General features: G+C 52.0%; 1 protein-coding gene across 3 annotated transcripts in view; it reads right to left on the reverse strand.

Moving 5' to 3' along the window:
- The window catches only part of IGDCC4 (immunoglobulin superfamily DCC subclass member 4), an 87986-nt gene that overhangs the window by 22790 nt on the left and 42925 nt on the right, over window positions 1-22271 (reverse strand). For all 3 annotated transcript variants that reach the window (XM_040569916.1, XM_040569917.1, XM_040569918.1), the window contains exons 4-8: window positions 20233-20366; window positions 5290-5424; window positions 2560-2715; window positions 1613-2023; window positions 560-724 (exon numbers count right to left, since the gene is read on the reverse strand). In XM_040569916.1, the coding sequence (XP_040425850.1) occupies window positions 560-724; window positions 1613-2023; window positions 2560-2715; window positions 5290-5424; window positions 20233-20366 (1001 nt within the window). The remainder of the gene's footprint in view (window positions 1-559; window positions 725-1612; window positions 2024-2559; window positions 2716-5289; window positions 5425-20232; window positions 20367-22271) is intronic.

The raw sequence follows: 22271 nt of genomic DNA on the forward strand, positions 1-22271 counted from the left end.
CGTTTCTTGCCTCTGTCGTGCAGTCTGTTGTGAGCTGTGCATGCAGTCCCCTGTTGGGCAGCTGTCCCTCTGGCACTCTGCCTTTACTGCTCAAAAAATGCTACGTGGTAAGTGCTAATATTAACAAAAACTACTGACTCTTAAGGGATCCAACCTCAAGACTGCTCCCACCCCCTACAGATTGCAATAGATGTTTTTCCTCTGAGCCGAAATCATGTCTGGCCCAGAGACAAAGTTTGGAGCAACACCACATTAGGTAGATGAAAGTCCAGAGGAATTGACTGCAATTTGTGCATGATTCTCAAGGGCACCAGTATCAGTGAGGGCATTTTCATGCTCTTCATAACCCAAACTGATGATCAGACCAGGATGGGTTTATTATTTTTTGTTGTTGTTGGATTTTTTATTGTTGTTGCTGTCTTTAAAAGGGCTTATAGCAACAAACTGTAGGAGCAGTAGATTGAGGTTCCTAGGATTTCGTACTATTCTCCAGAGCATATTCAATGCCCACCATGAAACTGGACAAGAATATTTGTTATACCCATCTAATTCAACGCACCGTCCTCCAGGGTCTGAACAATTATGGAAGAGGATGTCCGGCTGGCTCCGAGCTGGGAATACGCGACCACGTAGAAGACATAGTTGGTGTTGGGTTCTAGGTCCTTGACTTGCAGTTCAGTGGTATCATTATTGACAGCAAACTGGTACTCCACATTATCTGTTCCTAGAGCCAAGGAAACACTGATCAGCAGGTCAGTGAACTGCCAAGACATTCCCTGAAAAAAATGACTTAAATCACAAGACCCATAGCGTAAAACCACCTTCAAACTCATTAAGCCCTGTCCAATTTTTCAAGTGTCTGTACAAAACCCATCTCTTATGTGAACTCACTGGGCAAAAACATCCAATGCTTGATTGTTAACATCTCCATTTTGACTCAAGCTCCTCGATCCATGCTAAAGCAGCTGAAATTACCATCCCAAATTTCAGAGGAGCTGAGGAAGCAGTTCAGCAGGAGGAGTACTGGTTTGTTGGCTGTTCAGGCAGACAGGCCCCAAGCAACCCAAGTGCCTCACTCCAGATTCTGGCTGTCGGTATTTAGTAACCACCTCTGTACACGGTATAGCTGTTCAGTATCTCCATTAATAATCACACGCTTTGCATATAAAATCGTGTTGGAAGTAGAATAAAGAATGGATATAAGTTTCCAGAAGTGTCTACTAGAAAGGGAAGAAAACACAACTTAGGAGATAACTCGGGTTGTTTCCAAACCATCTGGATGCACTAAAGCTATCCTGACCCTGTTGGAACAGAAACAAGAGTATGAGAGTGGATCTCTAAAGAGGTGTTGCAAACACCAGACTACAGCAGCTTGAACTATCCAAACTAACACACCCAGTTCTTTGCCTTGAGCACAGTTCTGCTGAGAGCATGCTATGAACAACCCAGGGGAACTCCGGCAACTATAAAAAGCCCAGTACTAAGCGCAGGGTAGGCCTCCTGGTGGTTTTTGGAAGGGTCTTCTCTGCCCAGCACCAGGGACACAGACTTTCCCCCTTTATCATCACATCCCCACGGCTGCTGCCGTGCTGTGCAGGCAGATAACACCTACCCACCGCCCGCTGGTAATGCAACGAGAAGCCAATGATCTGCTCGCTGTTGTACTCTGGCCGCTCCCAGGACACTAAGACTGTGGTGCTGGAGAGAGACACGGCTGAGACCTTCTTGGGAGCGCTGGGCAAGCCCTCCCGCACAATCACGGAGAGCTTGGCAGTGGCACAGGCCATGCCCAGGCTGTTCTCAGCCACACACTGATAGTAGCCGGCATCCTCCAGCCCGATCTGGTTGATGACAAGGCTGCCGCTGCTCTGGATCTTCACCCGCCCGTTGGAGAGGATGGCCTCGCCGTTCTTCAGCCAGTGAATGGTGGGGGCTGGCTCACCCTCCGCCTTGCAGACAAACCGAGCCGTGCTGGCTCGGGTGCGTGAGATGGTTTCAGGAGCCTGGGAGATGCTGGGCGTAGCTGGGAGGAGAGAGGACAAATTAACGCAGGAAGAAGGAGGGAAAGAGAGCAGAGCAAATCCCTTCTCCTCCCCCCTCGCTGCTATGTTTTATTCAGTAGCAGCTTTGCTTACAAGATAGGATTTGCCAGGCAGACTCTAGAGGCTTAATTTAGACTCCGTCCAAAAGGAAAAATAAATTCCGTATCAATCATGTGCTGCGTTCCCTGATCCTAGGCTGTTCTCCCTACTGGCTTCCACAATGCTGAAAGTTAATTGCTGATACAGATTTCCATGGGGGGACCCAGGAGAACAAAAGCAAGGCATAAAACGCTTCAGCAAACACAAGGAACTAAACCCCACATTAAAGAGGTGACACTCCCACCAAGAGCTATCCCAACCCAGGGCCTCCTGGCTCTAGCCCGACTCCTTTCTTCCCCAGCACGGTTCACAAACACGACCTCTTGGGGAGCTCCTGGGTATCAGACCAGGTAATCCACAGCTACATGGCCAGCATTTCCTCACTTTACCTGGAGCATTTATCCTGCTCTCTACTCACCAAGGACGCGGAGCTCAGCTGCGGCTGTAACGAATTGCCTGGTCTGGGGTTTGTTAGCACGGCAGACGTACACTCCAGAGTGATGGGGCTGGCTGGAAGGAATGAGGAGGTTTGTCCGACCCAGCACGATCACATCTGTGGAAACGGGCTTTCCATCTGCAGGAAGAAACGTGCACAAATGTGGGAGGGAGCCTCAAGCTGCCCGTTAGGAGGGCTCGCACACGACGTGTCTGCCTAGATCCAGGATCGCAGCTGAGGAGCAGAGAGACCCTCAAATCCCAAACCACGGCCCAGCAGAGGATTTCAGCCCGGACATTCCTCGGTGCTCGACAGGCATAGGCCAGCCCGAGAGAACACTGACCCAAGGTTTCGTTTAGCAATAATCAAAAAAGACCTGTTTTGGATCAAAACGGTCTCTAATGCCTAGGGCGTGCCTGGAATGAGACCCTCTAGGAATAGCACATTTAAGGGAAAGCTATGCTAACATCTTATTTGGAAAAACACGCTGCTGGATCGGCCTGCTGACCCCATACACAATGCATGTCTCCTCCCTTCGTGTGTTAATGCAAATGTCAGTGAGAGCACTGTATGGCTAATGGCTTGGGGGTTCTTCCCTCTTCTGGGTCCTGGAAGTGAACCCAAATTGGAACCTCCTTGGGTTCATTGGGAAGCTTCCACATTTACCAGCACTGCTGAGTAGGGGAGGAGATGGTCTTCTGCATCTTCAAACAGCCCTAGGCTCTTCAACGTGTTACAGACGAAGACAGTCAGCTGGCTGCTGGGCACTGCTTCCTCCCAGCATTGCTCTGATGGGAGAAACGTGGGGACCATTGTGTGGGTACCTGAATGAGTGAAGGGACAAAGGCAAGAGCTGGGGACAGGGTATGGACAAACCCAGTGTGGCCAAGGAAAGGTACAGCTGGGCAGTCAGGAACCCCCTGGCAGCACTTAACAGGATAATAGAGCCAGCCAGCTTGGGCAGTACCCGCACAACACCAGGCCTTGTCCCTCTCCAGCTGCTGATGAATGCAACAAAACCTGCAGCACTTCCCTGCCTTCACCTCCAACAAACTCATCTGACTCTGCACCTCAAGACAGGAGCGAGCTCTCCGCCTCCACTCGGAGCAGCTGCACCTACTCAGCACCATCAGCGGGGAGCACGGCTGACATCAGATTCTCTGCCCCCTCCATTTATTTCAGGGGCTTTCTGCTGGCCTCACAGTTCAGTGGCTGTGCGCTCAAAGAAGCAGAAAGGCTGCGCACCCCCCTTGCACAGGAGCGGCTTGAAAACCTGCCTCCAGATGGTAGCAATTAGCTGACACCACCAGGGCTGGCAAGAGCCAAGCTGGCAACCTGGAGGTACAATCCCCCGAGTTACCTACACGCCAGTAACCCAGCCTGCTCCTTAACGTTGTCCTGCAGAGGAACATGCTTGTATAACACAGAATTACTATTACAGTCAACACACCCTTTCCCGCTTGAAGAGTCCACGCTGGAAAGCAGAGGGGACCAAGCAACAACTTTAAAATAAAGCGTGCAAGGAACTCTTTCACCAGCCAATTCACCTGGGAACCAATTCACCAGCCTTTCACCAGGGAACTCTTTCCCCTTCCTCTCCCGCCATCCGACACAATTTCATAGTGATAATTTAACTCTGATAACATCTATTATACTCTGGGCTTTCAGTACAGTAATGAGTAAGTAATCTAGCATGGGAAAGCTGTGTATTTCTAATTGTGAAGTGCGGAGGATAAAACAGAACCATTGCTGCCACAATATTTAATCCTTGCTGATTTGATTTCCAAAGTTGTGTCCCTTGAGATTTTTTTTTTTGCTCGTTTTTTGAAGGGAAGAGGAAATATTTGTATACACTAAAATCACTGCCTGTGGACAAGTCTGGGCTGAAGACCAACTACAATAAATGGTTACAGAGGGAAGGAGTCTTAAATTGTGATCCAGATTTATGAAAATGACTGAGAGCCTTTTCTGGGAGGGAATCGATTCCTGAACTGAGAATGGGTTCAGTCAGAGCCTCTGAAACATCTGATGGATGTGACACTCACTGAAGTGACACTAGCATCCTACTCGTGACTGAGGCTATCAGTGCTGGGTAACATATGCCAGTCTGGTTTATTTGTACACCTCGAGCAAGATCTAAGCATCTTCCTGATCTTTCCATTATTCTGGGGAGAGAGGGAGAAAAAAAGCCAACAGTTTGAACACAGGAAGACTTTTGAACAAAAAACACCCAGCAACATTCCCAGCTCACAGCCATTTCAATAATTAACAGATCTTACCCTGTTTTATAATCCTTCGAGATAATACATTTTTTCCCCCAGTGCAATGGCAGATTCCACAGAATCCCCGCTAACCTCAGAGTCACTGGAGGAGTGGCAGAGACCTGACCCCATCTGGTGACCTTTACCGCTCAAGCTCCTATAATGAGTATGACTAATTTAGATCAAAAGGCATCCAGGCACCGGAACTCCATATATTTCACAGGTCAAACAGATATAAAGTGAATTGTGTGCTTTGTAGCCTGCTAGATTTAATCAGCATTTCCAGTTTAGCAAGGGCACCCTATCCTGTGACACCACCTGCGTCATTAGGCACTGATGTAAAAAGCACCCTTCTTGTCCCCCAGGTTTTTCTGCCTTTTAACAGATTTTGAAAATAGAGTCCCCAGGTTCCTCTTGATGACAAAAGCTTAATTCTGTCCCACACACTCACCCTGTCGTATCCAGGAGACGAAGGGGGTGGGATCGGCGGCTGCCATGCACTCCATCACCACGCTTTCCCCCGCCACCACCGTGGTGTTCTCTGGAGCAGCAATGATGGTGACATCTCCTCCTGCTGGCTGGGAACCTAAGGCCGAAAATAAAGAGAAGTCTGTTCCTCCAAACTGAGAAGCTCCCAGGAAAGCAGAGAACACCAAACCATCCCAGCCATGCCTCCCCAGGTTGTCTCACGTGCGTTAACAGCTCATGCCTAGTTGGAGGAGAAAAGCAGGTCTTGAGTTTGTGTTTTGATGAAAAAATAACAAAGAAGTGCACTGAAGATTTATTCTGATCACACCAGCACTAATAAAAATTAGTGTCAGGATTTTCGCATGGAATATAAGCAGAGTTTCAGCCCAACATCTTCGTCAACGGTTGCTAAATGGATGCTAGTTAATTAGACGGAACAAGACACCTCTATCCGCATGTGGAGCAACTGCTCAGGACACAACCCAGCCTTCGCCAAGGCAAAGTAATGGCGCAGAAAGAATCTAACAACTCGGTTAAAGAAATTCTGATATCCAGACGTGTATTGTAAATTGCAACAAAGAGAGGTCGAGCCTCTGTGTCCAGCCCTTCACCCCTGAGCACAAAGGCTAACTAAATCAGTCACCGCACATCTGGAGGGGGGTGTGCTATTTAGCTTACATGTGCATAGATGAATGGCCAGCACGTAAATCAAGTAACATCTACACGAAGATCTACAGGCTGCCTTGCACAATTTCTTGAGAATGGGATGGGGATTTTTTGCTTGAAACGAACCTTCTGCATCTACCCACTGCTGAGCAGAGGTTAAGGGAAGGTGAACGCAATGCCTTTGCAGCGGCCAGATTTCTGTTGTCAGATTAAAACAACTGCAGCACGCTTGAGAAGACCAGACTGTTCATGACCTTCGACAGCAGCAGTGCTGTTTTTCCAGCTTTCCCCGAAACGTCTAACTCTGAGGGACACTTCTGTTGTTGTCCTCAGGAAGGCAGAAGTAACTGCACAGGAGTCACGTAGCATAAGTAACTCCTAGGCCTGCTCCAGGTGCTCCCAGGGCCTAGCTGTGAGCCTCACACAAATAAAAGCAGGACCTTTCTGTACAGCCCACAGTGAAACTCCCAGTCTCAAGATGCTGCAGGGTTCCCACCAAAGAGGTTCAGAGAAGCTCATGAAGGACACATTTACCAGGACTGTTAAATTGAAGGTCTCGCTACAGGCCCCGGCCCAGGATGTCCCTACGTCAGACGCTGAGGGAGATGTCCAAGGAAAGTGCCGCGTCCTCCAGACCCAGCTTCTAATGTACCTTTCCCTTGAGTCTCCTGTGGTCACTTTTGGAGATGAGGCCCTCTGTGGCAGCCAGGCAGCATTTGTTTGTACTGACTGGCCGGTGAACACCATCAGCAAATGGAGAGAGTGGGAGCCTGTGCTTGTCCAGCAGATGGAAGCAGAGACCGAGGAGCGCCCACGGTCCCCCACCTGGGGCAATGGCTGGACACAAAAAGCGACCCCAGCCCTGTGCAAACACCAGCAAAAATAGCAAAAATAGCTGCCGCAGGGCACAAAGGGAAGCCGAGCCAAGCATCCTCTGTCCAGCGGAAGGAGTAGGCCGCTTGCAGGGCCTGGTGCATACGGGCACGTAAACATCTTTTTGTGCTTCCAGCACAGAGTGGGCTGGCCAGGGCTTTGCCACATTCGGTTACAGAAGGGGGACAAGACGAAACCACAGACCAAGGATTCAGAGGCCCCCTCGCCAAACAGACCGACGTCCTGGCCACTCCTGACTGCAGCACCGAGCTGAGCCAGAGAGCTACTGAGAGAAAAGAGACTGAATGCAGAAACAGGCAGGAGAGCTTCCACAAGAGGCACGTAAGCTGAAGGCTCTCAGAAATGCAAGGCTTTCCAGAACAGCAGCTTTCATTTAACTCCAGTTCAGCAAAGCACTAAAATCCACAAGTAATCGTTAGTCCTGCAGAACAAGCGAGACATGGCTGGGCGAGCGTGGCTCGGTGCGGTCTCTTAAATTAGCAGCACGCCTCTGCCCTTGCTCTTCCCCATACAGCAGATGAATGAGAACAAGGGGAAGGAGCTTTTGAGCCAGGATTTTGGGCAGGGCATCGCTGTCTGTCCACGTACCCCTTGGGCAGGACCCAGCTGCAACACTCCTGTGTGCACAATGCTATCTTTTTCTGCATGGTGCTAGGGAAAAAATGCCTAGAATGACAAAATAGCACCAGCCAGATGGCAATACATCCCTCGCCAGACTTCCAAGCAGCTTTCTCTACCGTTTTTAGAGGAAGAGAGCGAGCTCCCCGACCCTTTGCACTCCTCTGTGTCAGCCAGGCGGGCAGCCCCCAGGCGTGCCTGGCACAAGCATGGAAGAGGCTGCAGGAATTTCACGCGAACACACCTTTCCTACACCCGGCATCACGTCCCTCAGTCCCTCAACAGCCACGTAGGGCCGTCGGTCACTGGGAGAGGGAGCTGACGAGCTGCCCAAAGCCTCCCTCACTCTGAAAAGGTCCCAAGCGCCACTAGCCGCAGGCAAGCCACCGGTAAGAGCCCCAGGGCTCACGACTGGCTGCTCCTCAGCTCCATGCTCTGGAAGGTAGAAAGAGGGCTGATACTGGGGCTTCCTGGCAGCCAAACCCAAGGCGCACAGCAAGTCTCAGTGGCTCTGACAACTAAGGCGGGCAACAGTCACAGGGATCTGCAGCTCAAGCATCCCTTCTGCTCCCCTCGGCCAAAACTCCGGTCTCAGCCTTGAAAAACTATAGGGAAAAACGTATTCGCTCAGATGCCAGGTCTGTTTGTCACTGATTGTTACTGAAATTGTATTAAAAAATTAAACAGTTCTGCTTTTTTCCTCAGTACATTCCTCGGTGTGTGCATGGCTGAATGCCCTGCATACCTCTTGCACCCACGAGCAGTTCTCTCCAGCTCCATATTTCACTGTGGGGCTGCAGAGCAAGCCTACAAGTCAAGCTCCTCTTTGGAGGAGCACATTTTTCCCTTGCTTTCTCAACAGGCCAGTCAGACAGGATGGAGCTCAGGTTAACTGCTACAAACTGGCTTTGGTTTGGCTTGAAGAGTTCCCAAGAACAGACTCGGCTAACCAGGAAAACCTCCGCTCAGTGCAGTCTGACAAACATCAGAGCAAAACCAACTCTAGTTTTTGCCTCCACTGCCACTGAAATAATTTCAGGTCAAGAGGGAATGTTGTTAGAACCAAAGGAAAAAAGAGCTGCAGTTTCCAAGACATCTTTCACTGCCTGAACAAAATAGGTCACCAAACACATCTGCACCATGCCGTCCAGTCTGGAGCACTAAAAGCTTTCCACAGTGCTGCTATTTTAAACTTGGGTTTTGAGATTCCTCTCCCCCGTAACCCCCTCTTTCTTTTGTCTCTCCAAGGAGCAAAACTGCCCCAGGCAAAAGCTTTGCCCAGCCCAAGGCATGACCCATGAATTCAGATAAAAACTCCGTCACCGTCACTGCTGCCTTTGCAGAGTTTTTGCCCTTCTGAATCAGTTGGACCAATTTTACTCTCTTTTACCAGAAACTGTCTGTAGGGTGCAAAACGCTGCTCTGGGATGGCTCTGAAGGGGGTACTGAGACTGAGGGAAATCTCCTGGGCACTGGACCAATTTGAAATGAAGGCTCTGTTCATCTGCACAGATAGACTGCAAGGCTGCAGGCCCAGCACAAGAGACAAGATGATGATACTGATGATAGCAAGAAATATTTCAAAAATATTCTCCCAGTTTTTACTGTTTATGAATGACTCACTCCAGTCGATTTCTCAATGTTTATGCATTTTTCTCCCCTCCTACCACGAGTCAGGAAAGTCAGGCCAAATGGGCTCCAGGGCCAGGTGGAGACAGGCCCTGAGGAAACACCACAAATCACTCACTCATCAGCAGACGTAGTATAAAAATCAGAGAGAGGTAGCAAGGGGAGCACAGGGAACAGACAGCAATCGTGAGCATGCCCAGCACATCTCCGCCCACGAGCTGCCTAACCTGTAAGAAAATCCTGTATAGGTTCACAAAGGAGGGAAACTGCACGGGGATGTGAAGGGAGGCACCGTGGGGAGCTGCTTGGGACGAAGCGCAAAATGTTTATTTGAAGTTTTAGCTTGAGTTATAACATACGTGAGTGACTTCAAACTCCAAGAGTTTACAACTTGGGCCTGCCTCTAACACATCCATAATTCCTCAGCCACCCTCTCCCCCCCAGCTCCTGCTAGCTCGGAGTATCAGCTAAGAATTCAGGCAGTGCAACAGGAGGAAAAGGGGTTTTGTTCAGCCCATTTGCAACGGTCATTTGCAGTGACAAGAGGATGACTTCTTGGATGGGAACTAACACCTCTCTCTTGATTCCATAAACACCCTGCCTCGGCAGAACTGCTGGAGGTTCAACATGACTTGCATGGCGACACGTTCAGCTCTCAGCTGTCGGCAGCTCAAGATTTGGAGATATCCAACAATCAAGCAACAATCTTCTGTTCTGAGAACTTTCTCACCCTCTCCAGAGGAGGAGCATGAAACCTTATTCATCCCTGCGAGTCTCCTCCGGGAATAGATTCTAGCACCAAGCAGCTGTTCATTAGAGAAAGTCAATGCTGTCACTGCTGTTATTCTGCAGACAATAAAGGAGCAAATTACCCATTGCAAAGCACACACCTTCAAAAATGCAGGTGCTCTGTTTGCTGAGCTCGTCCTACTCCCACTCCCTAACTCCCTCCCTTCTCTTACACAACTCACAGACCTCCTGGATCGTGCAGGGAGAAAGCTGACAGCAGCCACAGAAGAGAAAAAACATCCTCCGCACCTGCCTTTGTCCTCTGTTTACACCGTCCTGGAAATTTATCGATGATTTATTTCTACTTCTACTCGGAACAGGAGATTCTAGCAGGCAAAATGTCGAGGCAGGATGCTTGCCTAACTGGATCGTAAGATGCTGGCACATCTGCTTTGGGGCAATACAAACAATGTCAGGTCTCAAAACCGAGCACGCTTAGCAGCAAGCATTTCTTCTTCTGTAGCTGTCTTCATCTGAGCACAGTGATGCACAGCTTGAAAACAAGGAAGTGAATCAGCCAAAGGATCAGCCCCAGTGGTTTCCAGAAGTGACTTGAGATGTTAGACACCCAAAAATTCTGGCCTCCCCAAAGTGTCACAAGTCAAATGTTACCTCTTTTCCCCAAAAGCAGCTCTCACAACCATGCACCCTTTCCAAAAATTGCTGTTAGCTTCTCTCTTAACTCCCTCCTGCCCTTTTGCTATGCCAATCCCTGTGGCTATCTGAATCCAAGTTGCTTTCCTTCATCACTGAAGCCAGAGAGGGGTAACCTTTGGTTACAAGCTTACAGGCTCAATTCACCAAATATTCGTTACTGCTTTGATGTTCTCTGCACTGAAAACACCTCCTCTGCAGAAGATCAGCCTCTGGTTCACAAACAAGCCTTGCAGGAGCTTTTAGATGTGTGTCTCAGAGGCTCGCAGAGACAACAGAAACTCCAGCACTAACCACCCTTGGGTACTGAGACTGCAGTTTCCCCACTGCAATCCGGCAGCACCAGTGCCCATAGCCTCCACCATCAGAAATGTTCCTTCCTTTCCCTTTTCAGGAGCTGCAGAGTGAGACACGAGTCCAACCTGGAAGAGCAGCTGAAAAGGAATTTGGTTTTTATTGCACAAGTGACACTGTATTGGCATAGCTGTTTTTTTCCTGCCCAATAACGTAAATGAGCCCAGTAAATCAGTTTCGTATTGTCTTTTTACCTCACCTCCTCAAAACATCTTGTAAACAGTTATGCATTTGTCAATGCAAAAGTTTAATTGAAAATCTGAGCGTCTGCATTTTGGAAGAGGGATGGAGCCTGTCTTCCTCAAGTCAGTGCTGTAGCAGAGCAGCTACACAGAATTTATCTTCTTAAACATCACACAAAGAAACACGCATAAATGATTAAAACACAGAAGTCTAATCACATTCTTAGAGCTATTAAGAGACCTCCACATACAGCCGTTGTATTCTCAAGCTACTATCACAAAATCCCCAACAAAAAGTCAGCAAACAGATCCCCAAACGCACAGTGCAGCATTCCTTCTAACAGCAGGCATGAAACGTACAGCCTACAATATGCAAAATGGAGAATTTAATAGACAAAAATACGCTTCTTTGATTTAAAAAACATAAGAGATTAATGAGTTTGGACAAGGAGTGTTCATTCACCACCGGACACCCTCCTCGCACCTGCCACGGCCTCTGGGGTCTCTCCTTGGAGCACGTCACTAGCTGAGTGCGGCAGGAGGAGCTGCTCCAGGAACTGCTTTTCGCTTGGCTGGGACAAACAGTCTGTTCAATGCTTCCCCCAGCTCCTCGCCCCTTGTCTGGAAGCCAAGGGAGCACATGGATCCCAGTCCAGACAGGCAGAGGGGCCATCAGGCAGTCCTCTTTCATTCCCCTCAACTTCTTTATACAGCTGACAGCTTTCAGCCCAGAAATTAAATCCCTTAATGCACTAGCTCAGCCACAAGCTGACACCCCGGACTGGGTGTAACCAGAAGCCCAGGAAGAGGCTGAGCAGTGGCAGCTTTCCAGGAACGGCCTGGGATTTTAAGGGGGCTCTCCCCCCACCCCAGGTTTTGCCCCCTATCCTTCGGGGTACGGAGTTTTACACATCCAGGGAACGTTGAGCCCTGCTGCAAAGCAGCCTGAGCGTGCTTTGCCCACCGCTCCAGCTCCCGTAAAGCTGTCAACATTGGCTCTGTGTTTGCGTACACGCAGTTGGAACTGCTCTTCGTTACGCCAGGAGGGCCCGGAGCCAGCCAGACTTCACGACGGATTCCTGCTCGCTTCCCCAGCGAGCGTTCGCAGCGCCCCGAGCGGGAGCCAGGCTCAATAAACAGGAGGCGCCGCGCCGACAGCCGCGGCCACGCAGCCCCAGCTGCCCTACGGGAACCGGGGCCCTTCTGCTTTTCTGCTGGGGTCAAGGTTGGAGACCTCAGGACCGTACGTCTGAACCTCCAGCAGCGTGAAGATGCATCGCAGGGAGCTTCTGGGAGGCAGAAGACAGAACCAAAGCTGGGACATGGCAGAGGCAATGGGAAATGCAAGCCCAAGGCACAGCAACCTACCAGCACCACATTCAAATGCCATTGGTAACGTCACTATTGTAGGTAAAAACTATTATGTATAAGCTTTGAACAGCTCTTTGTGCTTTTTCATAGATCGGTGAGAGTGAGAAATTTCTCAATTCCCGACTGAGAAAGGCACTCAGAGCAGGATTTAACCTACAGAGGATGAGAAGCAAGGAGCAGGTACCTGATGTACCTGAAGCACCTTGGAGAAAGGCAGAGCAGCCCCGTCCTGACCTGCCCTGAAACCCAAACATATAGCCCCAAAGGGCCAGGGGGGCATAAGCTCACCAGCCTCTGGGATTGAGGGCTCCCACATTTCTTTAATCATAACTCTATTTGTAATTAAACTGGGAAAGGGGGTCTTTGGAGAGGAGCGCAGGACACAAAGGCTGTCCCGTGGCTCCTTTCCCCACATACGAGGTGCTCACGAGGAGGGTTAGTTAGCTGACCGCTGCTCCGTGCTAGCAAGGCAGCCCGTCTCCGCATTTTGGCTCTCAGACCTGCCCTCAGGATAGTGCACGGGCAAAAAAAGACTTGGTTGTGTGCACCTGCCTGGACAATGCTGCAGGCACTGCCACTCCTGGGTTTGAGAGGTCACCCCTGCACCGAGCACGGGGCAGAAGAGCTGAGGCGGAGCATGGGCTGGACTCGCTCACGCATCCCGACACCAGCCAAACACTTGCCCGGGGGATTTCTCCAGGCCAGTACATCCAACTTCCAGGATGCTGCCGGAGAAATCTCTCCGGAAAAAAAAAATAAGAAAGAAAAAAAAGCAAGCTGTAAGGCAGGCAAATATACTGCTACCTTTTCTACAGAATTGAGATAGAGACATGGTCAACAGAAGCCCTTTCTGGCTCGCTCACGCACCCCAAGCCCTGAAACCCCTCCTTACTCAGCCACCTCCGCTCATCTCGGCGCCCGGAGCCATTTCACTCCAGTAATTTCCTGCTTGGGCTCAGAGGCTGACATTTCACAGGGGCTGACACCTATTTCATCAGCTCTATTTGCAATTCAGATCCACTTGCAACATCAGATCTGTTTGTAATTCGTGTAATCCGTACCTCCAGCGACAGCGGAGGGGGAACCGGCTGGGGGCCCTGGGCCGAAAAGAGAAACGGTAGAGGAAGCCACCTCGTGGTGGGGTCTCCCCGATGCCAGGGATGCAGAACGCTCCCTACGAGTGATGCTTCGAACACACAACACTGGGAGCCTGCAGTAACACAGTCTGGCAGCAAAGGGAGGCTGCCAACTTGGAGGGAAGAACTAAAAGCAGATGGATGCATCTGCATTAACTCGGGACAATGCAAATCTGTTTTTCTAGGAAAAGTCTGGGAGGAAAGCTGGCTTTCCACGGGGAAAGATCGTTAGCAATAGCCACACATTGTGTCAGACCACTCCGGTTGGACACTTTCTTAAAGCGCTGCAGAGATTCCCAACCAGGCTGTGCCTGAGGACAGCATTCAGTAACCTCCCGTCCCCTCACCCCATCCTTCTCTTCTCCTGCTTCTCACTTTTATGCACAATTCATGTGGCATTGCCCCTCTGCTGCACTGGGCACAGAGCAGATCCCAGTGAAGGGAAACTCCCAGCTGCGTCCCCAGTGATCCCTGGTATCTAAACGAGGCTCACAGCCCCTGCTTTCGAGGCTGACTCACCCCAATCCTGTGCCTCAGCACCACCGGGCCTGCTGATACCAGCGGGACGGAGACAAACTTCCCCCTTATGTACCCCCTACGTCTAAAGGAACAGGACCGTGAGCTTTGCTGCGGCTCCGGAGCCTGGATGTCTTCACTCCAGCTGCTGGGATGCTGCAAGCGCCGCGGGGCACCGCTAGCCCTCGACCTCAGAGAGCCACTGAGGCTCTGCTGCAACGCAGGCGATTAATAATTAACAAGTGCCATCAGGAAGCCAACCGCAGCAGCCTTGCTGTCCCGCAGCCCCTTGCAAGCTGCCGACCTGATTGTTATCGCTGCTGTGAGCTGCGGCCCCGGCTCGGCAGGCAGGCACGGCCTGTTTAACATGCCCCGGGAGAGGCCAGCTGGGATCCCTGCAGCGCCGACACGCCACAGGGGTAGGCCAGCACCAAAAGGCTCCCGGACGAGAGCTGAGTGAAGCCTGCGGCGAAAATCCTGCTTCAGTCAGAGCCTTACCAAACACCAGCTCTTGTTTCAAAAAGCCTCAGAAGCGCCGTCGATCTGGGTTGTTAGGAGATGCAGGTGGAGAGCAGCGGAGGACTGCGAGCCATCCCCAAATCCAGCCGGCCCTCCAGAGGCAGTGCCTGTAGCACAGGAGCCTGGCAAACCCCAAACCCTGCTGGCAAACCCCAAACCCTGCAAGCAGCTGTCGGTGTGCGTGGGAGAGACCAGCTGCCCCTGGGGACCTGGGAACAGCTCACCTCTTCCCTGCCTTACATCCCCTGTTCTGCTCGATTATCCTTGACACCTCTGTTGCCACTCACTTTGGTTCAGCTGTTCTGTTTAATGGGAAGTGAGGGCTCTGGGTTTTATTTATTTATTATTTAAAATCAAACCCTCTGTCACCGCGGGCTGCTAGAGCTGTCAGGAGCGCGGCGTATCATAGCCCTGCAGAACTTCACAGACAGCTGAGCTGAAATTCCCCCTCCAGCTCCCGGGAACAGGCTGCTGACACTCCAGCTCCGAGTTGTTCTCCCTCGGCGATGCGCACGGTGTGATGCATGCTGGCCCCGGACTGACTCCAGCAAGGAACGAGCCGTGTGTGTTTGGAGGGGTGTCTGATGGGTGTCTGCGCCAGCCCTTCACGAGTTTCATCAAAAAGCTGGGGTCTCAGTCCTGTTCCATGCCCGCTTGAAGTCCCTGGCTTTGCTAGGCTCAGTAAAAGGGAGACAGAACGAACGTTTACAGTCCGTTCTAGGCAGAAGGTCACTTCTGGCTTTAAAGATTTACTTATTAAGCTAGAAACACTGTGTAATTCCTCCGTCACTTCGCCATCCTTCGAAATCACACTTACTACGGTTGGCTGAGCATCACCTACCACAAAGGAAGAATGGGGAGTGCTTTCCCCAACCCAGCAGATGCGTTATGTGGGCAGCTTCAGCTACCTGCTGCCCAGGAAACACGTGCGAAGAGAGTCCTCGTGCGTGAGCATTTGGGATGTCAAGAGCAGAGGGAGAAGAAAACCAGGGTGCCAGTTAAACCAGCAACTCACAGTAAAGGTGTTTTCTCCCTACAAGTTTCCGCGACCCCCTTGTCTCCCAGAGCAGCCTCTTGTGCCCGGACCGCTGCAGATGCTCTCCCTGCTGGAGGAAAACCACCCTGCTCTGGTCAACGCTGCCCTTCTCCAGCATCAGCAGCACCACAGGATCGATGCCCGGCTGTGGTTGGGAGGTCAGAGCAGAGCGGCACCGACCCGAAGCCAAGCTGCCCCGTCCCGGCGTCCGCATCCAGAGCGGCGAAGGGAGCGCGGCGCGTGTCGGCAGGGCTCAGGCTGAGAGCCAAGCCAGCATCCAGCACGTCGTTCGCACATGCGGGGACTGAAAATCCACTTGTGGTAACAGCACGTCTGTTCCTGAGAGGTGGTGGCCAACTGCGAGTGCTGCTCACTTCATCAGCACCTCCCCGGCCCTCCCCAGGGCTGGTCCCATCCACGGGCTGCGTTCTCCTGCAGCCCCCGGGAGCAGGAAGCACCCAGAGCCTGGCTCTCCCTTGGGACCTCAGCCACGGCCGTACAAACACCAAAAGAACAGAAAACGCAAAGGTGTTTCAGCTGCCTCCCAGCTCCGTCCCTGTTATCGTATCTCATACGAATATTTGACTGAGAAATACATTTGCTGGGACGCTGCTGCAGCACGCTGCTATGGCTGTCAGCGTAAATGACATTCTGCCAACGGCAATCTCGCGGCGTCACCTCTAATAGCACGGCACTAAATCCCAGCTCACGGGGGACGTGCTCATCTGCTGGAGGACTCTTTGGTGGCGTGCTCAGCCCAGACCCCAGCCCGGCTGTGTGCGCGTGCAGGGCGCTGCTCTGCGCTCCCCGATCCTGCAGCTACTCCAGGACAGGCACAGGACCATGCGGAGCGTGCCTGTGGGACCACCACAGTAACACCCCCGCAGAGACCTTGTGTCAGCGCTGGAGGCAGGCTGCTGTGTCCGATTCTTGCCAGCCTGGCCTGGAGCAAAGGTTTTACCCACGTACCAGCATGACACGCCACCGACATCGCAGCTAGGGTTACTCTGCGCGCACAAATCAAGAACAGAGTGCAGAGAACACAAGAAAGAAAAAAAAAACACTCAATCAGGTCCATATCCACATCCTCCTCTCACCTGAGCACACTGACCTCCTGCACCAAAGGCCCGTACTGCCTCCAGACTGACACGTCGCTGCTCCAAGCCTGTTCATCTGTACTTATAGAGGTGGAAATCGAAAAGTTAAGGAACTGATTCTCCCAGTGGCACACTGTCAGGAAGGAAAGGAGAAACCCGAGCGCCCTGGCTCCCAGGACCTCGCTGTAACTCTTCTGCAACGACCACCCTTAAATGCGAAGGGAGACAACCACTGAACTCTACAGGATGGGGCTGTGGGGTCAAGACCTCAAAATGGATGGTCTTGTTTTAATCTCTGTACTTCCCCCAGCCCAGTCAAACTCCGTTATGATCTGAAATTGATGATCTCACACACAACACTGTGGTGCCCAAACCTTTCTGCCGTCCTTCCTTGAGAAGGCAAGACTTAGCATTTCCCTGTGAAATTAACTTTTTATCTATGAGCCCAGAGCAGGGCTCCGGAGCCTGCTTCCTGAGAAAGGAGCTGCAAGAAACAAGACGCAGCCCCGCAGGAGCTGACCCCAAGCAGAGGCAGCACGCACCGACAGCGCCTGGGAAAGGCGCCCTGCAGCCAGCTCCTAATGCCCTTCTTGGCAGCGCTCGCAGCAGGGCTGCGGCGTTCATCCATCATCTGTGCAGGTGAGGGGCGGCGTTGCCAGATGTGCTCGGTGCTCCGCCTGCCAGGGAGCAGCGGAGATCCACGGGGGGAAAATCCAAGCCCTCCCTCCGCTTCTGTTTCTCCGGCGGGCTCCGTTTCGGGGCTGCGCGACTGAATCCCGCCCTCCGCCTGCTCTCCTCCCCTCCCGCTCAAAACGCCGCTTCCCCGGGGAACGTCTGGAAATTTGCACCATGAAGTCTGCACAGCCGAAACATCTGCAGGGCTCGCAGCCCTCGCTCTGCCCTGCCTGCGCGCGGCCAGCGCGCGTCTGGCCGCTGACGCACAATCCGGGCTGCTCCCCGCGCCAGGGCAAGTCACGGCGGCACGGGAAGGGACATTTTGGGGTTTTAGGCTGTTTTTTTAGGCCGTGCAAGTATGGCAGAAAGGGGTCGTGCTAATTGCCGTCTCTCCTGGGTAAAGGCCTTTAATAAGGGAGATGGAACAACCCCCAGCCATCATATCTGGAGTGAGGGGGAAGGTGAGGGAGAGAAAGGGCAGCTGAAGAAGAGTTTTAGGGAAATGAATTCTTTTGCTGTGCACAGCCAGTTCAAATCCAGCACTGGCTGGCAGAGGCACGAGCACGAGGTGTTCCCAGGCCTGCGAGCCGGCAGCCCGGTGCCAGCGGCAGTGTTTGCATTACACCAGCACGACCCAAAGTCCATCGGGACTGCCCAGTGCTGACACCAAAGCTGCAGGTGCAGGTGGTAAGGAGCCTCTAGCTCCCATGGCACAAACCCCTTCCTTCAAAGACTGGACCCCTCTTACCCCAAAATCAACGGCTCACTAGCCAGCAGCATGCTTAGCTGCTCCTTCCTGCAGACACAAAGGAGTTTGGCCTCTGAAACATCCAAACGAGCAACTCAAGCAATACTGAACAGCTGTATCACAGGCTTTTGTGTTTTTTTTTTTCCTCCCTTTCCTTTTCTTCTCTGTCCTCTAACCAGCAAAGGATTTCTGCCCGACCAGTTCACTCCAAGTACTGCCAGCTGCTTCTGACCAGGGAGTAAGACTCCTCGAGCCAGTCCAGGCATCCAAAAACGTGCCTCTGATAGTGAAGTGCTAAAACAAAAAAAAGGATCAATACCACGTCAGTCACTCGTTGAGGAGTGTGTGGCCTACACAGGTCACTGCAGTTTCCCATCTGTCTCAGGGATACTTTTCCCCAATTATAAAAATCCCCAGAGATTTAACAGGCATGTTTTTCATCACGATCAGCTCAATCTGGTGAAAAACTCAACCTCGCATATTTGTTTTTGCAGCCAGCGGGTGGTGTGGTGCTGCAGAAGCGAGATTTGGGCGAGAACTCCAGGCAGAAATCTGCTCGGCCGGCTGGTGCTCCAGAAGGAACGCTTCCCATTTAACCTCTTCCATCGCCTCCATTTGCAAAGCAGATTAAACACTGCAGAGTACAAGATACAATTATGCAGAACAAGTTATTATGCCAAGGACGGCATATTCACCTTTGTAGCCTGATCAATATTACTTATCAATAGCAAACCAGACCCAACACGGGAGCTGCCTCTGGAGCAAGCCCTCCCCTTGCCTCAGAGCTTCGTTAAGCACACGGAGGATCTGGCAGAGGCTGCCAGTTGGATACCGAGCGTTCAACTGCTCACAAATTCTCAGCAGATTCCACACAGATTACCTCCACGACACAATCCGTTGATCAGAGGTGTGTTCTCAGGCCCCCGTTAATTACATTCCCTGCTGATGGATGAAGAGCAAAGGCGTCTCTGGGAAAACACGCTGGCAGCAGCACGCCAAGCAATACAACCCCGAACAAAGACAAAAGGGGCTGGGAAGCGTTTCAGAGCATTCGAGGTTAAATGTGCCTAGAAAATACACCGGGGTCTGCAGGACCAGGAGGCGGACGGGGCAGGGGGGCAGTGTCCCAAGGGAAGGGACAGCTCAGCCAGACCCGGGGGTTTTGCCGCTTGCAGAAGGGGATTACACCACCGGGGAGGCAGCCAGGCGTGCTGGGAAGGATGCCAGCGTCTGGAGACCCCCGCTGCACTCACACTCGCTCTCAGCTACCTTCTCGTGCCCCAACTTGCCCACCGCGCTCTTGGTTTACAGAGAAAAATGCACTCCGAGGCTGAGGCCCGGATCGGGAGGCAAAGGACAGCTCGCATGCAAAGCCCTGCTCCATCTGCGTCAGCAGCAGAAAGCCCAGCTGAGAGTGCTCTCAAATAGCAGGAAGATCCCTGGAGCCTGCCCCCCAGCCCGGCAGAGAGCCAGCGAGGCAGACGCAGCGTGCTAGGCGGGTGTCTGTGTGCTGAAGCTCCTCTGGACCCTGCTATGTGACCTGGGGTAGACACAGCCCTGCTAATTACTCCATCCTCTGCTTCTCATTAGCTTGGCACGCATCTTCCTCTGTCCATGCCATTGCTTGCCTTGCCATCCGAGGCCCCTGGAGATTAGATCACACCACCACTGCGCCTCCCCGAGGTGCAGGCAGGGTGCCTGACCCTTTCTAACAGCCCTAGCACATAACTGCTGTTACAATCCACCTGCAGAAGAAAATCCCTGGGCGCAGAGAGAAACAGACCCTTTATTACTGTTGGCTGCCTGGTCCTGGGGCTGGCCAGAGCAGCCAGCTGCAACCCCCAGGTGGCAACACCTCCCAGCCCTGCTCACCCCATCACAGCAAAGAGAAAATCCTTATTAAAACGCCTTCTCTGCAAGTTTTGGCCAAACGCTGCCCCATGCAGACCCACCGGGGCAGGAGAGATTCTCACCGACGTGTCAGCTCAGCTCTCCATCACACAGCAGCTGCGTGGCCCAGGCCAGCACGCTCTGCCCCTTACCTTTCAGGACTCTGAGGACCGCGTCGTTGCTGTAGCGCTTCCGGGCAGCGTTGCTCGCCACGCAGTGGTAAGCCCCAGCATCGCTCTCCTGCACGTCCACGATTTGGAGGACACCGTTTGGAAGAGTTATAAACCTGAGAGAACAAAAGGAAAAGCGTGAGATAGGATATCTTGCCTGAGCTATCCGTCAATCAAAGCCCTTTTATCCCTGCTTTTTCTCCTACAGACAAGTCGTGTGCAGGAGCTGGTAAGCACAGCAGAGTGGCACCAAGAAACCTTTGAGCCATCCAACCGGTGGTTCTCAAAAAGCAGCAGGTACAGACCCATCCGCAGCACTGGAGCCTTTACAACAGAGGATCAGCTTCTAGGACACCAGGCCAACAGGGCTTTGCTGATACAAACCAACTGTATAGCAGCAAACAATTAGGTACACGCACAGCTTTCCAGACATCCCCAATTGTACAAGTGCCTTCACACGCACAGTCTGCTACGATCAGCCTCAGCACTTGCTCTTCACAGAGGTTTGGTAGCCAGAGTAAAAAACATCACAAGAATTCTGAACATCATCCTTTTCCTGCTGCACCTCACGTACACGAGCGGACCGAGCGTCCCACAGATGCCCCTTCACGGCTCAAAGCAGCCAGGACACCGCTCCTGTAGTGAGCGGCTGCCTGAAACTGCGCCATCCCTGGGCCGTGCTGATTGCTTTTGTTCTTCCAAGAATTTCTGGCTTTCACGAGCTGGCAAACTCACACCCAGGCATTCAGCATCCCCCCCATTCGCCCATGGGGCACTACCGGGGAACACTTCCACGGAGTGAAATGGCTACACGGCTCACAACATGAACACAATCCTTGCTGCATTATAGCGAACAAAGCAGATGATTAGCAATTAGCATAAAAGTAGGAGCTGGCTGTCAGCATCTCCATTTTCTGCCTGGATTCCTAGGTGGCAGCCTCTTTATTCTTGAATGCGAGGCGCAAAGCCTACGTGATCCTTTTTAATTATATATGAGATCCATTTTTAATTGCAAGCCTCTATAAACAGAGCTGCCGAGCTTTGACAGGCAGCTCTAGGTTATCAGTCTTCATTATGAAAAGGACACATTCAAAGGCAATTGCTAAGGGGAGGGATAGCAGCTTCCACAGGAACAGCACAAAGACAAGTTATAACCACGAATGCCAGCCCTTCCATCCATGAAGATCCCTGAAAGTAACCCTGACATTAATAACTGTGGTTCTGCAGGCGCTGAGCCAGCTGGAAGCCATCAGCAAGGGTCATGGAACCAGGGGGACCGTAAGAGATGAGCCACCCCATGTCCAAGCCATGGTCACCAAGAGCACACCCATTCCTGCAAACACTTACCTTGTGGTCCCAAACCTCCAGCAATGGAAATCCCATCCCCGCCCCAAGCAGCTTGTTCCAGACAAATATCCCTGCTGCAAGCCTAGAGCCTAGCCCAGACCTCAGCTGCTGCGATCTGAGCTCATCACTTCTTGCTCTCTGGGCAGCAGATGCAGAAGCAGAAGAGCTAACAGAGCTCCTCCTGTGACCGTACTGTCACTGTATGCACGATCCTACAGCCTGATTCGAGGACGCAGTCTTGGTGAAGCTTCCCACGTACGCAAGGGCCACTGCTCCACATCCCCAAAGCCGTGCCCTCACTGCCTACACAGACACACTTTGCTCAGGATCACACTCCAGAGACTTCAAAGGAGACAGTATCCTGAAAACCCTTACCAGGATGCCTCATCAGGACACAGGAGAACGAGGACAAATATTTGCATCTTCTCAGCACTGCGGAGGAAAAGCTTCCCACTGTGATAGTATTTATTTTTGTCGTGCATCTGCTGTTTGAGTCCGTAATTAATATCAAGATATTTCAAGCAGTAGGCAAAGCATCTTCCAGCCACAAGAAAGAGACTCCAATTCTCCATCACAGAATCACCGGGGCTGGGAGGGACCTCTGAAAACCTGTAGTCTTCTCCCTCTCGGAGCAGGGTCAGCTGGACCAGGCTGCTCAGGACCACGTCCACACC

This window comes from Cygnus olor, chromosome 11 (assembly GCF_009769625.2).
Source record: "Cygnus olor isolate bCygOlo1 chromosome 11, bCygOlo1.pri.v2, whole genome shotgun sequence".
In the NCBI taxonomy this organism is placed as follows: Eukaryota; Metazoa; Chordata; class Aves; order Anseriformes; family Anatidae; genus Cygnus; species Cygnus olor.